The sequence below is a fragment of the Notamacropus eugenii genome, chromosome 2 (assembly GCF_028372415.1).
Source record: "Notamacropus eugenii isolate mMacEug1 chromosome 2, mMacEug1.pri_v2, whole genome shotgun sequence".
Lineage (NCBI taxonomy): Eukaryota > Metazoa > Chordata > Mammalia > Diprotodontia > Macropodidae > Notamacropus > Notamacropus eugenii.
In genome coordinates, this window is record NC_092873.1 from 458,455,833 (window position 1) to 458,470,707 (window position 14,875).

At 37.0% G+C, this 14,875-nt stretch overlaps 1 protein-coding gene across 5 annotated transcripts in view; it reads right to left on the reverse strand.

Moving 5' to 3' along the window:
* The window catches only part of ODR4 (odr-4 GPCR localization factor homolog), a 55,256-nt gene that overhangs the window by 37,298 nt on the left and 3,083 nt on the right, over positions 1–14,875 (reverse strand). For 2 of the 5 annotated variants that reach the window (XM_072648374.1, XM_072648377.1), the window contains 4 exons: positions 12,926–13,075; positions 9,883–10,017; positions 7,776–7,871; positions 5,233–5,339 (listed from right to left, as the gene is read on the reverse strand). In XM_072648374.1, coding sequence (XP_072504475.1) covers positions 5,233–5,339; positions 7,776–7,871; positions 9,883–10,017; positions 12,926–13,024 — 437 coding nt within the window. In that variant the 5' untranslated portion in view covers positions 13,025–13,075. Of the gene's footprint in view, positions 1–5,232; positions 5,340–7,775; positions 7,872–9,882; positions 10,018–12,112; positions 12,203–12,925; positions 13,076–13,602; positions 13,880–14,875 lie in introns of all 5 variants that reach the window. The other 3 variants (XM_072648375.1, XM_072648376.1, XM_072648378.1) reach the window with 3 other exon arrangements.

A 14,875-nucleotide genomic window follows, 5' to 3' on the forward strand; every position in this document is an offset into this window, starting at 1 on the left:
GAGCTCCTTTAGAGCAGGGTTGCCTTTCATTTTTGCACCTTCAGTGCATGGCACGTAATATTTCATAAATGCCTGCTGCTAACTTGTATTTTCAGTGGCAGTTGGGGATGGTAGGAGGGAAAGAAAAATGCTTAATTTTTTTTAAAGAAGAAAATAATGTGGTTTTTTTAAAGCATACTAAAGTAGGAAGCATGAATATAAAATGTGCACACCTACACTATTTGAAAGATGTTCCTGTCACAAAAGAATTTCAAAATTTATTTGGGGCAGATGTCGTCACAGTGGATAGAGAACTGGACTTGGAGACAAAACTGGGTTCAAATATACCCTCAAATGACTACTAACTAGTTATATGACTCTGGGTAAGTCAACCTATCTACCTCAACAATTTCCTCAACTGAAAAATAAGGATAGGGGCGGAGCTAAGATGGCGGAGTAGAAAGACGCACATACACATAGCTCTGAACCCACAACCCATAGAATGGCTACAGGGAAGTAACTCACGGCGAATTCCGCACCCAGAGGCCACGGAACACTGGAGCGAGGGAGATTTCTGTTCCAGAGAGACCTGCAAACCTCTCGCGGGGGGTCCTTCGCGCTGCGGACTGGGCGCCGGGACTGGGCGCCGGGACTGGGAGCTGAGTGCAGCCCTGCCGCGGCCGCGGCACCGAGAGGAAAAGATCCGAGCAGGCTTCACAGACAGGATCTCCAGCGGCCACGCGGGTCCCTCCACCCACAGAGGGATCTGCAAACCTCTCCCAAAAGGTCCGTCACGTTGCAGACACAAAGCCCAGCCCAGACCTGCTGCGGCCACGGCTGCGGCACCGAGAGAAACAGATCCGAGCAGGCTTCAGGGACGGGATCTCCAGCGGCCGCACAAGTCCCTCCACCCACAGGTGACAGGGGTGGGTGAGAGAGTCTCTTTGGCGGGTCGAGAGGGGAGTGGGGTGCCCCCATAATACAGCCCCCCCCCCCCCCCCCAGAGGTAGAAGCTGAGAGGCGGCTGCAGACAGGGGCTCCCCAAGCGGGCGGGAGCCTGAATCCATTGTGGAAGGTCTGTGCATAAACCCCCTGAGGGAACTGAGCCTGAGAGGTGGCCCTGCCCCGATCTCAGCACTAGATCATAATCTCATACTGAATAGCAGCCCTGCCCCCGCCAAAAGCCCTGAGGCTGGAAGCAGCATTTGAATCTCAGACCACAAACACGGGCTGGGAGGATCAGGAGGTGAGGTGGGTGTGAGGAAAATATTCAGAGGTCAAGTCACTGGCTGGGAAAATGCCCAGAAAAGGGAAAAGAAATAAGACTATAGAAGGTTACTTTCTTGGCGAACAGGCATTTCCTCCCTTCCTTTCTGATGAGGAAGAACAATGCTTACCATCAGGCAAAGACACAGAAATCAAGGCTTCTGTGTCCCAGCCCACCCAATGGGCTCAGGCCATGGAAGAGCTCAAAAAGAATTTTGAAAATCAAGTTAGAGAGGTGGAGGAAAAGCTGGGAAGAGAAATGAGAGACATGAAGTCAAAGCATGAACAGCAGATCAGCTCCCTGCTAAGGGAGACCCAAAAAAATGTTGAAGAAATTAACACCTTGAAAACTAGCCTAACTCAATTGGCAAAAGAGGTTCAAAAAGCCAATGAGGAGAAGAATGCTTTCAAAAGCAGAATTAGCCAAATGGAAAAGGAGATTCAAAAGCTCACTGAAGAAAATAGTTCTTTCAAAATTAGAATGGCACAGATGGAGGCTAATGACTTTATGCAAAACCAAGAAATCACAGAACAAAGAGAGAAGAATGGAAAAATGGAAGATAATGTGAAATATCTCATTGGAAAAACAACAGACCTGGAAAATAGATCCAGGAGAGACAATTTAAAAATTATGGGACTACCTGAAAGCCATGATCAAAAGAAGAGCCTAGACATCATCTTTCATGAAATTATCAAGGAAAACTGCCCTGAGATTCTAGAACCAGAGGGCAAAATAAATATTCAAGGAATCCACAGAACACCGCCTGAAAGAGATCCAAAAAGAGAAACTCCTAGGAACATTGTGGCCAAATTCCAGAGTTCCCAGGTCAAGGAGAAAATACTGCAGGCAGCTAGAAAGAAACAATTCAAGTATTGTGGAAATACAATCAGGATAACACAAGATCTAGCAGCCTCTACATTAAGGGATCGAAGGGCATGGAACAGTATATTCCAGAAGTCAAAGGAACTAGGACTAAAACCAAGAATCACCTACCCAGCAAAACTGAGTATAATACTTCAGGGGAAAAAATGGTCTTTCAATGAAATAGAGGATTTTCAAGTATTCTTGATGAAAAGACCAGAGCTGAAAAGAAAATTTGACTTTCAAACACAAGAATGAAGAGAACCATGAAAAGGTGAACAGCAAAGTGAAGTCATAAGGGACTTACTAAAGCTGAACTGTTTACATTCCTACATGGAAAGACAATATTTGTAACTCTTGAAACATTTCAGTATCTGGGTACTGGGTGGGATTACACATGCGCACACACGCTCACATACATAGAGACAGAGTGCACAGAGTGAATTGAATAGGATGGGATCATATCTTTAAAACAAAATGAAATCAAGCAGTGAGAGAAATATATTGGGAGGAGAAAGGGAGAAATTGAATGGGGCAGGTTATCTCTCATAAAAGAGGCAAGCAAAAGACTTATTAGTGGAGGGATAAAGAGGGGAGGTGAGAGAAAAACATGAAGTCTACTCTCATCACATTCCACTAAAGAAAAGAATAAAGTGCACACTCATTTTGGTAGGAAAACCTATCTCACAATACAGGAAAGTGGGGGATAAGGGGACAAGCAGGGTGGGGGGGATGATAGAAGGGAGGGCATGAGGAGGAGAGTGCAATTCGAGGTCGACACTCATGGGGAGGGATAGGATCAAAAGAGAATAGAAGTAATGGGGGACAGGATAGGATGGAGGGAAATATAGTTAGTCCTATACAACACAACTATTATGGAAGTCATTTGCAAAACTACACAGAGATGGCCTATATTGAATTGCTTGCCTTCCAAAGGGGAGGGGTGGGGAGGGAGGGAGGAAGAGAAGTTGGAACTCAAAGTGTTAGGATCAACTGTCGAGTAATGTTCTTGCCACTAGGAAATAAGAAAAACAGGTAAAGGGGTATAGAAAGCTATCTGCCCCTACAGGACAAAAGAGAAGATGGAGACAAGGGCAGTGAGGGATGATAGAAGAGAGAGCAAATTGGTCATAGGGGCAATTAGAATGCTTGGTGTTTGGGGGGGGAGGGGAGAAAAGGGGAGAAAATTTGTAACCCAAAATTTTGTGAAAATGAATGTTAAAAGTTAAATAAATAAATTTAATAATATAAAAAAAAAAAAAAAAAAAAAAAGAAAATCACTTGGTTAGTTTGTAGCGAGGGGAAGACTCTAGACACAGAGATCTGTTAGAAGACTATTGTAAGATCCCCTAAGCTTCTAGTGCCTTCCTTTCTCAGACTGCCTTCTATCTATTGTGTATTTATTTTGTATTCACATACATATTTACATGTTCCATCTTCCATTAGAATAAAAATTTCTTGAGAGCAGGGAAAAAAAAAAAAAAAAAAGAAAAATAAGGATAATTTTAGCACTACCTCCCAGGGTTGTTGTGAGGATCAAATGAAATGTCTGTAAAGTGCGCTCCTTTCCCCTTTCCTACTTCCCTCTTTCCTTTCCTTTCTGCATCTGAAGACAGAATATCACAGTGGAAGGGATCTCCACACACTATATGTACCCTTGAACTCTTGAGAGAAGTAATACGTTAAGGCAGGGACTGTTTTGTTTCTTGTCTGTGATCTCAGTATCAAACATGGCACCCTGCACATAGCTGTTACTTAATAAATAGTTGCATAATTTAATTGCCTTTGTCAATGACCCATAACATGGGTCAGAACAAGAATTACTGAGCACCTCTGGATGAGATCAAATATGCACCTGAGCAGGAAATTCCTCTTTAAAGACAATTGTTAGAATCACCTGACAAAAGCCCATCAGTTGATGCTAATTCAATTTTTAATCTTCTAAAAAAACAAAAAAAGAAGTCATCTAGTCTGTGCTTCAATACTCTGAGTGATAGGGAACTCACCACATCCATCCCTTGCCCAAGCAATCCATTTCATTTCTAAATGGTTCTCACTCTTAGTAAATGATTTCCTTCTATCAAGCTGAAATATGCTTCTCTGCAACTTTCACCAACTGCTTCTAGTTCTCCTTCAGGTCATACAGAATGAAGGAAAATGGGCAGATTATGTTACAAATTATAGTACTTAAAGACTGGTACTCAAAGCCAACAGTTTTGTAATATGGAGAATGGGTTTCTTCTTACTTTAACTTTATTATCTTTTGTAGTAAAACAGTAGTCACTTTGAAATTTTCAAAAGATACGTATAGCCTTTTTCTTTAAGTGTAAATAATCTCCAGCTTATAGACAGGTTATGTAAGAAACACATTTTCCCACAGAACTCATGTAATGAATACTGGTTATTTTCCCCAAATATTCCACAGAAGTTTGTATAATTCATAACGCATGTAGTACCAATACTACTTTTAAATTATTCCATATAATACTGTTTCTAAATATACAGAAATTCCAAATCAAGAGACCACTTCCTCCTCTGAACTCTGCATTCTCCCCAAGTAATAAGAGGAAAAGGGAGGGCAGAGAGCAGTGGGTCCCTCTAGATGCCAAGAATTTATAAACTCTCAACTGTAAGGGAAAATATAGCTGTAGCCAAATCCTTTTCTCTTTTGTTTTTAATTAATAGCCAGCAAAAATGTAGTGCTTTAAGATTTGCAAAACACTTTATAATTATGTTCTCATTTTATCCTCATAACAGGGGTTAAGTTATTTGCTGAGGATTACAGTTAGTTAAGGATGTGGGGCAGGATTTGAACTCAGGACCTCCTGACTCCAAGTCTGGTGTTCTATTCACTTTACTATTTAGCTGCCTACAAATTAGACTGAATTAAGAAAGAAGGGGCAAATTTCCCCATGAAGGTCCAATTCATGGACTTCTCAGCTGTCCATTCATGAGGTGGGTATTTATAAATCAGATACTGCTTATATATCAAGTACTGCTTACAAAATTATACACAGTATGTATGTTTTATAAATCATGACATATGAATTGAATTTATGAAGAAATATACAGGAATATAATTTCAGTAGCATATTCCAATAGTAAACACCCAGTGTAAAAGATACTTTTTTGTAGATGAGCAGACATGAAGTGTGACCCGGTCTGAGATGTCATCTTCTGTGAGATTCCACAGTCTCTTTTTAGTTATAGATTTTTCCACAGCAAACACTAGCTGAAGAAGAAATAACAAATAAATGATTTTTTTTCCTTCTCTTACCATACCACTGTAAGAATTTCAATTATTGTCTACTTTGGAGTCCATTCTTAGGGATAAAAATAACTAACTGAATAAATGCTACTCAAATTAAATTCTATTATTTTCACCTAAAATAGGTTAAACATAAATTAATTTTAGACAACCAGCATTTGAATGAAAAGACAGAAAAGTTATTATAAATTAAGTGAAAAATTGGTTTCAATTTGAAACAAATTTTTTCAATAGCATTTCATTAGAATCCCATTATATAATTGAAATTGTATTTCTGTATAACTGAAATCTCATTGTATAACTCATGAAATTCCCCAAACTTCTGATACAGGTTATATTTAAAGAGCCACACAACTGTTCATGCAAAAGAGAAAAGTATCTAACTCAACGTCACCTATATGATATGTCCACTGATTAAAATGATTGAGGAAACAAAGGTCAAGGTTCTAAGCATATCAATTTATTAAGCTATGCAAGCCAATTACATAACAAATCAGAACTAGGCCTTTTCAGCTTGGCACTGGACTCTGACTGAATGCTGGGGGGAAACAGATTTTTATGCATTAAAAGAAAGCAATTAACATAATATAAACCAGGATACAAGATTAGGTCATCTAATTTCTAAATGGAGGAAAGATTAGGGATTTTCTGAATTGGGAGGGGGAAAATAAGCAAGTGCAGTTCTCTGAAATCAAAAAAAGAGATGTTCCACTCCCCTCTAAGCATCTGTTTCAATTAAATGAACAAGGAAACAGTAACTGATTGACCAGCATGGGGCCAGTTTTCAGATAAGACATATGGGTTGCTTGATATATAATTATATTATACATTGATGTATAATGTATAATTATGAAAAAATTCCTTGCATCAATATTTGGATCTGACTGGGTTTCTGGTTAGCATAACCTAGATCCTTATTTAAGCGTCTGAGCAACACATAGGGACGGTCCAGTTCCAGCTTCCTAGCCGTGTAAAACAATGCAATAATGTTTTCTCACAACTCCAAAAACTGAATAAAGTTTTCTTACAAAACAGAAACTGGCCTAGATCCATAAATGAATAGAAAGTGAACTGAGCTAGATGCAGAACTGAATCACAAGATGGTGTCAGCATGGTTCACTCAATTCTCATATCCGCCTATCTAATATTTACAGCAATCCTTAGGAATTAAGTGTTCTGGAAAGTCTGGCACATGGGTACTGCAAGATGACATTTGGTAATTCAAAGGGGAAATTCCTTAACTTGGGGTTGAAGGCCCTCTACAAATTAAGATGAACCTACCTTTTCATCCCTATTTCAGGTTCCTCTACTTCATTCACTCTAAGTTCCAGTCAAACTGACTCACAAGCTGCCTTCCACCCTCAGCTTTCTACTTCCCAAATGAAGGTCCTTGGTCAGGCATTTCTCTCAGGAATGCCTGCTTCTGTATTTTCACCATTACTTTACTTCAAAGCTCAGCACAGGTGACTATCACAACCTCAATAAAGGCTTCCCTCACGTCTCAAGTATTAGTGGTTTCTCCTCCCTCAAATATTTTTTCTTTACTTAACTGCATATATGCTGATCAGCACAGGAGAGTATAAGCTCCCTAAAAGTATGGATGATTTCATTTCAGTTTTGCATCCACACAGAGTCCAACAAGAGAACTCTGCACATAATAAGCAAGTATTTAAATGTATTACCTTGTGAAGTTGAAAACTGATACCCCACTTTATTTTGTATCATTTATTAATTACTGATTGAGAAAAGTATCTAATCACAGGAATTTGTACTTATGAATTAGTTTCATTTAAAAGACAGTTTGACTACTTAACATTAGAGTTTATAATATGGTTTGACTTCTGTATAAGAGTTTAACTTCCCCATTTCTCTGTGCTACAGCACAGACTCATTGCATTCACATGGTCATAAAATGTTCTACCTGACCATAAGCCTACCACAGGACCACTCTGGTGCACATGGTCAATGACACAGGACTTATGAGACTTTCCAGAGGATGTTGACTAACTTTCTCTTTACCATGGACTTTGCAAACAATCTTTTGCAAGCAAGTCAGGCTGATTACGACAAAGGTAAGCCCACCCTACTATACCTTTACCAACAGTATAAGACCGCTCTGTTTGATCTAATGTAGCCCTGGCCACTTATTCACAACTGCTAGCCATGTTAACAAATGATTATAATCAGAACTTTGAGCTTCAGTTTCTTTTCATCACAGATTTTTATCGCAACAACCTGCAATACAGATTTGAAAGAATTAAGTATTTAATTATAACTCAAGCCCATAAAATTTTGTGAGCATTATCCAAATACATCCAGTGACCTTCACCTGAACTTGTATTTAATTAAAACAATAGATAACCAAACTATATCAAAAATTGTTCATATGCTGATACCTACCCTGCGTAGAGCATTCTGAACATCTTTCCCAAGATCTGGAGTAGTAATAATAAATATTCCAAGAACTAATAAACCTCCTGGTAGCATTCTAGATACCTAAGTAAAGAAATTAATTAAAATATTAACTACAGCATAATGATTTTTGGTTTGTAATCAGTTTTCCTTCTTATTTGATACATTATTCACTCATTCTTCCATCTATTAAACAAGTATTTATTGGACACCTACTATTTTAAAACATTGTCCAAGGTGCTACAGAAAACTGATGTTAGTTTCGAGAAATTTAGATTAGCGAGGTGTGCTAAAGCCACTGAGTTCACTGTCCTCTAAGTATTTTGGAATACCCTGACTGTGGTATCCATGCCATGTGAGACACAGCAAAAGTTAAGTTTCCACAGTAACTTATTGTTAATTGATGAAGTTACTGAGTTAGATAATAAGAAGGCCAGCAGACTGCAGGTGGACTCAACCAATCAAAAGGCAGATAGTGGCCTTCAGAAAATTACCAAGTTTTTGATAAAGAAACCAAATCTACAGCTAGCTATAGCCAAGAAAAATGACCTAGAGTTACCTAGAGAAGGCTTTTCTTCATTGCGCTTGCTTAATGAACTTCATGTATACAAGCAGACACATCCCACATAAAATTATCCCTCCATTTTCTGATCATGGTTCCTATTTTAATGTATGGGAGGGGGGATCACACCAAGGGTGGTTATATAATGGGCATGTAGAGAAGATGGTGACCTAATGGAGAATAGACCAGTCTCTCTCCTGGTGGAAGGATATGTCTTGGAGTAATGCTATATATATAGCTCATCTCACTTCTGTATTCAATGCTCCCTCCTCCTGAAAAGAAGGTGGGGGATCGCTTTGGTCAGTGTTCAATTCCTCTGAACTCTGCTGCAATAAATTTTATTTGATACCTTATTAATGTCAAGAGTGTTTCCAACACTTATAATTGAAACGACCTTAGAATGAAATATTTTGAAACTAAGTATATACAACAAATTTTGCTTTACAGTAAGAAATAATGTAATGAAAAATATTGTGGTGAAGTCCTGGAATTTCTTCCTTTATCCAGTTAAAAAATCAACAAATACTTGGCCTTCATAAAAACCTAAGGATAATCTATTGCTCTCAAACAAAAGAAAGATTTTTGTTAAAATACTCTGATCTGTTAATGACTAACTTCAAAATAAAGAGAACTGTAAAATAAACTCAAGATCTTTTGATCTTCCAAAAGAATTCAGTTACACACTAGTAGTAAAATGGACAAATTTTCTCATTTATTTCAGAAAAAAATGGGTAAATTTTACACTAGATTTGGAAAATCCTCTCAAGTTTTCCATATTAAATTTCAATGCACCTTTAGTATCTATTTTACTAGAAGTTCTAAATACATTTAATCCATACTAACACGTGCCTTTTGTAAATATAATCTAAATATTCCATTTGGATTTAGACTACCATATACAGCTTTTATTGAGCAGATTTACCATCCTAAATAGATTTTTCTTATGTCCACATTCCTATGTCCTCCACAAGATCCTACTCCTATTTCTCATCATGGCATACAGATGACCCTGGATTCAAGAAGACTATGTCAATGAAATGGCAGCTCTGGAAGGGTCTACTTTAATGGAAAGGTTTCAAGTACCATTCCAGCAAAAACTATATCAGTCTCCAAGGAACAGCCTAAACAAATGTGAAGAAACTATTCACTAGTAAGCTGGTCATTAGATGATGAATTATTTGTCCACAGTTAGGGTGAGTTTGCACAGACTAAGCACACTACAGCTGGACAAAGAAAATATTTTAAAAATAGAGAGTTCTTAGGGGAAAGAAAGATTAAAGTTGATAGAAATAACTCACAAGGTAGCTAAGATACACGTGAATAAATCAGAATAAAAAACATTATTACATATGCTGACAGTTTTTGAAAGTTGAGAACAAAGATGATAAAATTCCAGTTTTATGTCATTAACCAAAATAAAATGCTGGCTTAATTTTGCATTCACATACATTCTATGACCACACATGTGTAATATAAGCAATATGTTACATATATGTACATATATGTAATATGTATATTATAAAATAGTACAACCTGATTGGCATGTGCTGTAATCCATTCTTCATCTAAGTCATCCAGCTGTAACTGAGAAGATCTTGTGTCTTCATTCTGTTCTTCTCTGGGTGGTGTTCTAGTGGCAAGAATTACATAATCCCTTTGTGAAGAACACTTAAAAAATAAAACACAAATGGTAATTGTTTCGACCATGTTAAATTTAATGCATACTTTTCTAAAACAAACTACATAACAGAGGTTAACAGTTTTCATATACAATCCTCTTTCCTTTTTTTGTCTATTGAAATGTTTGTGCTGCTTGATCACTTAAGTGTACAATAAAAATATTACTAAAATAAAATCAAAACTATCAGTGACATATAATTAAAGAATACAGATATGGCATATATAAAGGAAATAGTATGACTGTGTCAGTTGATTAATTTATTGAGTTATTAAATTTACAGTGAAACATTTCTAATTCTTCAAGTTAGTTTACCATACACAATGATATTTTTTAATGCCTCAGCATTATAACACTTCTGATTATAGCAAAGGAAAAAAAACATTCAACCAAGGAATGGCAGAACAAATTATGTAAATGTAATGGAAAATTAATAAACAATAAATAATAAAATGGATGAAACCCAGGTGGTCTTGTATGATGGCCATTTCTAAATGATCATGATCCTATAAACCAACAGAATGTAAAGTAAGCAGCATAAGGAAAAGAAGAGAGCATAAAGTTTAGAAAGTGACATAAAAGCAAGGCAGTGTTACAAGTACTATGCCAAATATAATATATGCTTTTTTAAAAAAAACTTTTAAAAATTATATTTTTTTCTGGTCTTTTCCATGTTCTTTTAACAATAATAATAATAAAAAAGAATTTTAAAAGACAACAATCTACAAGTTTTTCAGCTACTGAACTCAGATTCTCAGAGTTTGAAAGGAGTTTAGAAGCCATACAGTCCAACCCATGCTTCACCTAAATGCCCCCTCCTGCTTGTTGGGAGCGTTATCATTCAGTTTTATGGCAAAAGTCCAGTGAGGGGAAATCCACCACATGCCAAGGTACACTATTCCACTTTTGGACAGCTGTAATTGCTAAAGTTTTTGACATAGCTTTCCTACTTGCTATATTTTCTTTATAACACATTTTTTGAGGGACTTAGCCTCTAAATAATACATCATGATGATGGCATTACAACCAAATATCAATGGTGTTTAGTGATGAATTGATAAAAACTGCATTGATAATTTAAACCTATTTAATCCAAAAATTTCAGTGTAAACAAAATCTTGACCTACCTCAACAAACTTCTTACTATACCTAACAGAAAAATTAGATTTGAATTTGAACTGTCTTAATCACAAGGTTAGTGCTGGTATTATTAAAACCTTCAATAACCAAGAATTGGCTAAATCAATGGTTTTCAAATAAGAAGCAAAACTGTTTTGTGTTAAAATTGATTAACTGTTAAATTGTTCAAATTCTTGGGCCAGGAGGTATAGAGAGAATAAAGTCTTGGTTGAGAAGCCTCTTCTCTTTAGTACAGAATGGCTACTTATCACTTTGGAGGGGAAAAAAAGTCAAGAAGATTCAGGACAGGTAAATTTCAGTAAGGAAGAGTATAACAGTGACAAATTTTGGACCCAAGCAAAACACATAAAGAAGATAATAATATGAAGAGAAGGCCAGGGTCATGAGAGAGAAACAAGAGTATACATCTACTCAGACCCTTGGTCTTTGCCAAGATTTACAAGAGAGAAAAGGGAAATTCTGAACAAAACACATCTTATAAAACAGGCTAAAAATAAACAACACTGCTAAATTTCAAAGAATATAATTTTAAGTATTAAACAAAAAAATTAAATGCCCAGCGAGTTGATCATTCGAGTACATACAGAATAAATTCAATAGATATATACATAAGGTACTGCAACAGACATCCAGTTCCACAGTCCTTCTGATTCATCTAAATAACAAATAGATATGGAAAAATATGGACCATAAGCTTTTGTCTGTTTAAAAAAATTGTAGCTTTGCTATTATTTCTAACTTCTAATATATTAAAGATCCATGGTTCTTCAAAGGGAAGTAGTAAGGGTGAGCAATATAAGAAATGCTTTGGGGAAGCAGTAAAATTGAGTTAAAACAAACAAAAAATATTTTAAAGTGTATGGAAAATGTGTTTATTTGTTCTACTTCATAGGAAAACATTAGAAAAGGATTATCTTCTAAAGTAATAAAGTGTCTAGGTTCAACCTGTTTTTTCCTGTTTTTCTCAAAGATCCACATGAAACTGGATATCATCCTCTATGTCTCTTTCCTTGCTCCCTAATTCCATCCCAATCTCTGGTGAAAGAAATGAAAGGAGGATAAACAGTTCATATTTATATAGTCCTTTGATGTTTTAAAGCACTTTCTTTGTGGTAGTTCTACAAAGCAGACAGTTTAAATAGCATAATCCTCATTTTACAGATGGGGAAACTGAAGCTCAGAGAAGACAAATGATTTTCCCAGAATGACCAAGGTAGTCAATACCATAACTGAAATTCAAGGCCAGGTCTTTCCTGGCTCCCAAGTCCAGCGATCTTTCCATCATATTCAAGTATAAGAAAAAATTTTTTCACAAAGGGCAGAATAAAAATTTGAGGAGTTAAGAAGCAAGGATAAAAGATAAACAGGAGACAATGAAAGTGAAGATAACATCAGTAAATACTAAAAATGAGGGAGAAAAATACATAGAAAGAAGGACAGGACAGGCTTTAGAAGCAATTAATGAACTATTCCACTTGCTTCCTATAAACTAACATGATAAAAGAACATCTACAAAACTATTTTTTCACTTAAACAGAAACTGTCCCTTAAAACAGGAGTGGGAAGAGAGGAAATGTACAAGTGGAAGGATGAGGAAACGATGGTACAATAAAGGGAGTGCAAAGGGATGATTTTGCCTAAAGTAAGTGCTAATTAAGACCCTGGGTGTTCAATATGTTATATCACACTTTTAACCCCAAAAGCTAAGTTATATTAATGAATCTGAGACTAAAATACCCATACATAAGACATACATACCTGTCCTATCAAAAGACCAGAGATAAATGCCTTTTCTTGGTTGTTGAAATTTAAAAGGTATTGTCCAACAGCTTCTTCTACTATGTAGCTTCTTCCCATTATTCAAAGAGTATCAATACTACCTTCAGTGTCTCAGATCTTTAAAAAGTTCTATAAATGAGAAAAGACAGAACAAATAGAAATTATCATAGAACAACAAATAAAATAACAATATGGAGGAACACTAGTATTAAAAAAAGATGGGCCTATTGTTTCAGAGAGAAGTAATGTCTCCAAAAGATTCCAAACTTCTTGAGATTAGGGCCTGTTTCACTTTTGCTTTTATTATTCTAGCACTTAGTATAGTACCCTGCAAACCAACATCAATAATTTATTAAACGACTATGAAAACAAAAAACTGCTCCTCACCTGAAGGAATTTACATGCACACATTCTAAGTACCTACAAAATAATACAAGGTAATGGGGAGGAGGAGGCTGGAGAGAATAACAAATGGGTGAGATCAGCAGAAGTGTGATATAGGAACAGGCAATGTCTGACCTGAGATCTGAAGGAATTCTAAGAGGCAGAGGGAAGGAGGGAACACATTCTGGGAAGTAATGTTATACATAAGGAACACTAACAAGGCTAAGCTTAGTTGGACAGAGTGGCATGTAGAAGACAATGAAAATACTTACTGAATGAAAGCTGGAGTCATCAAAAGTTACAAACTTCATTCTTTCTCCCCTTATCAATATCCTTCTTATTGATGCCCCAAAGTAAACTCCAGATACAATATGCCAGGGGGAAGTACCAGAAGAACTATCACTTCTCATTCCTGAAAGCAAAGCCTCTCTTAATGCAGCCTAATAGAACATTCGGTTCTTCTGGACATCATGCACATAGCTAGTAACTCTCTGAGGCTGAATCTGCACTCAGATCTTCCTGACTTCAGGTCCATTGCTCTATCCACTGCTGAACAGAGAAGACATATCTTTAGGCAAAAAGGAAGCAATCAACAGACAGGGAGGCTGAAGATAAGTGAGAAATTGGGAGTCACAGGGAGAAATCTGCAGGAGCCAATAGTATGGAATGAGATGACTTGTGCAGGTAGAGGGGCTTGTGTTAGCAAGAAGGACACACTTCATATTATGAGACAGAGGGGAAGGAGGAGATAGTGGGAGAAGGCACCTGGCTGATATGTGATGAGGAAATGGGAAAAGAGAGCTCTCAGGAAACAGTCTGTTTGTTCAGTAATATTTTTTGTTTGTTTGTTCAGTAATATGAGGCCAGGTTCTCAGCTGAGAGGGTGGAGGGAGGAGTCAGAGTCAGGAGAGGATTGAGGAAGGATGAAAAGGTATGGAAGAGCAAGTTATACTGAGTGGAAAAACTGATGTAATTAATGAGGTGTAAGAAGACTGCCTTGAAACACAGAGGGTCTAGTTGAAGTTATGTCACAAATTTGTAAGGGACCCAGTCAGATCAGTTCTATGATTTTCTCCATCTTCCTTCAGCAGTGGAATAAAGGCAAACAGATGGTGGAAGTGACCCAAGGCTGAAGTTTGGCAGGGCAAAGATCTACAAGATGATGATGGGGCAAGGAATTCAAGAAGATGGTATAGAGCTGAACTGGTTGACCAAGTGGTCAAGATAGGGTAAGGAGCACAGTGTGGCTAGTACAGGGATTGGAGTTGCAACTAGGAGAAGCTGAATGACAATAAATTGTGATCAGATAAAGGGATTTTAGAGTTTACGAACATAGAACATTTGTGGGTGGTAGCAAAATCAAAGCTTTGACCATCTTTGTGTACAGTTGAGGTGGGTTTATAGAACAGTCAAAATGTATTGCGTTTCTTCAATACTAAGTTTGAAAATTACTTTCAAAATAGCAAAAGGACATAGAATTGGCTAGATCATATAAATCCCTCCTGGTTTTCTGGTGCAGAAGTCTAATAGTGCCAGCTAACAGAG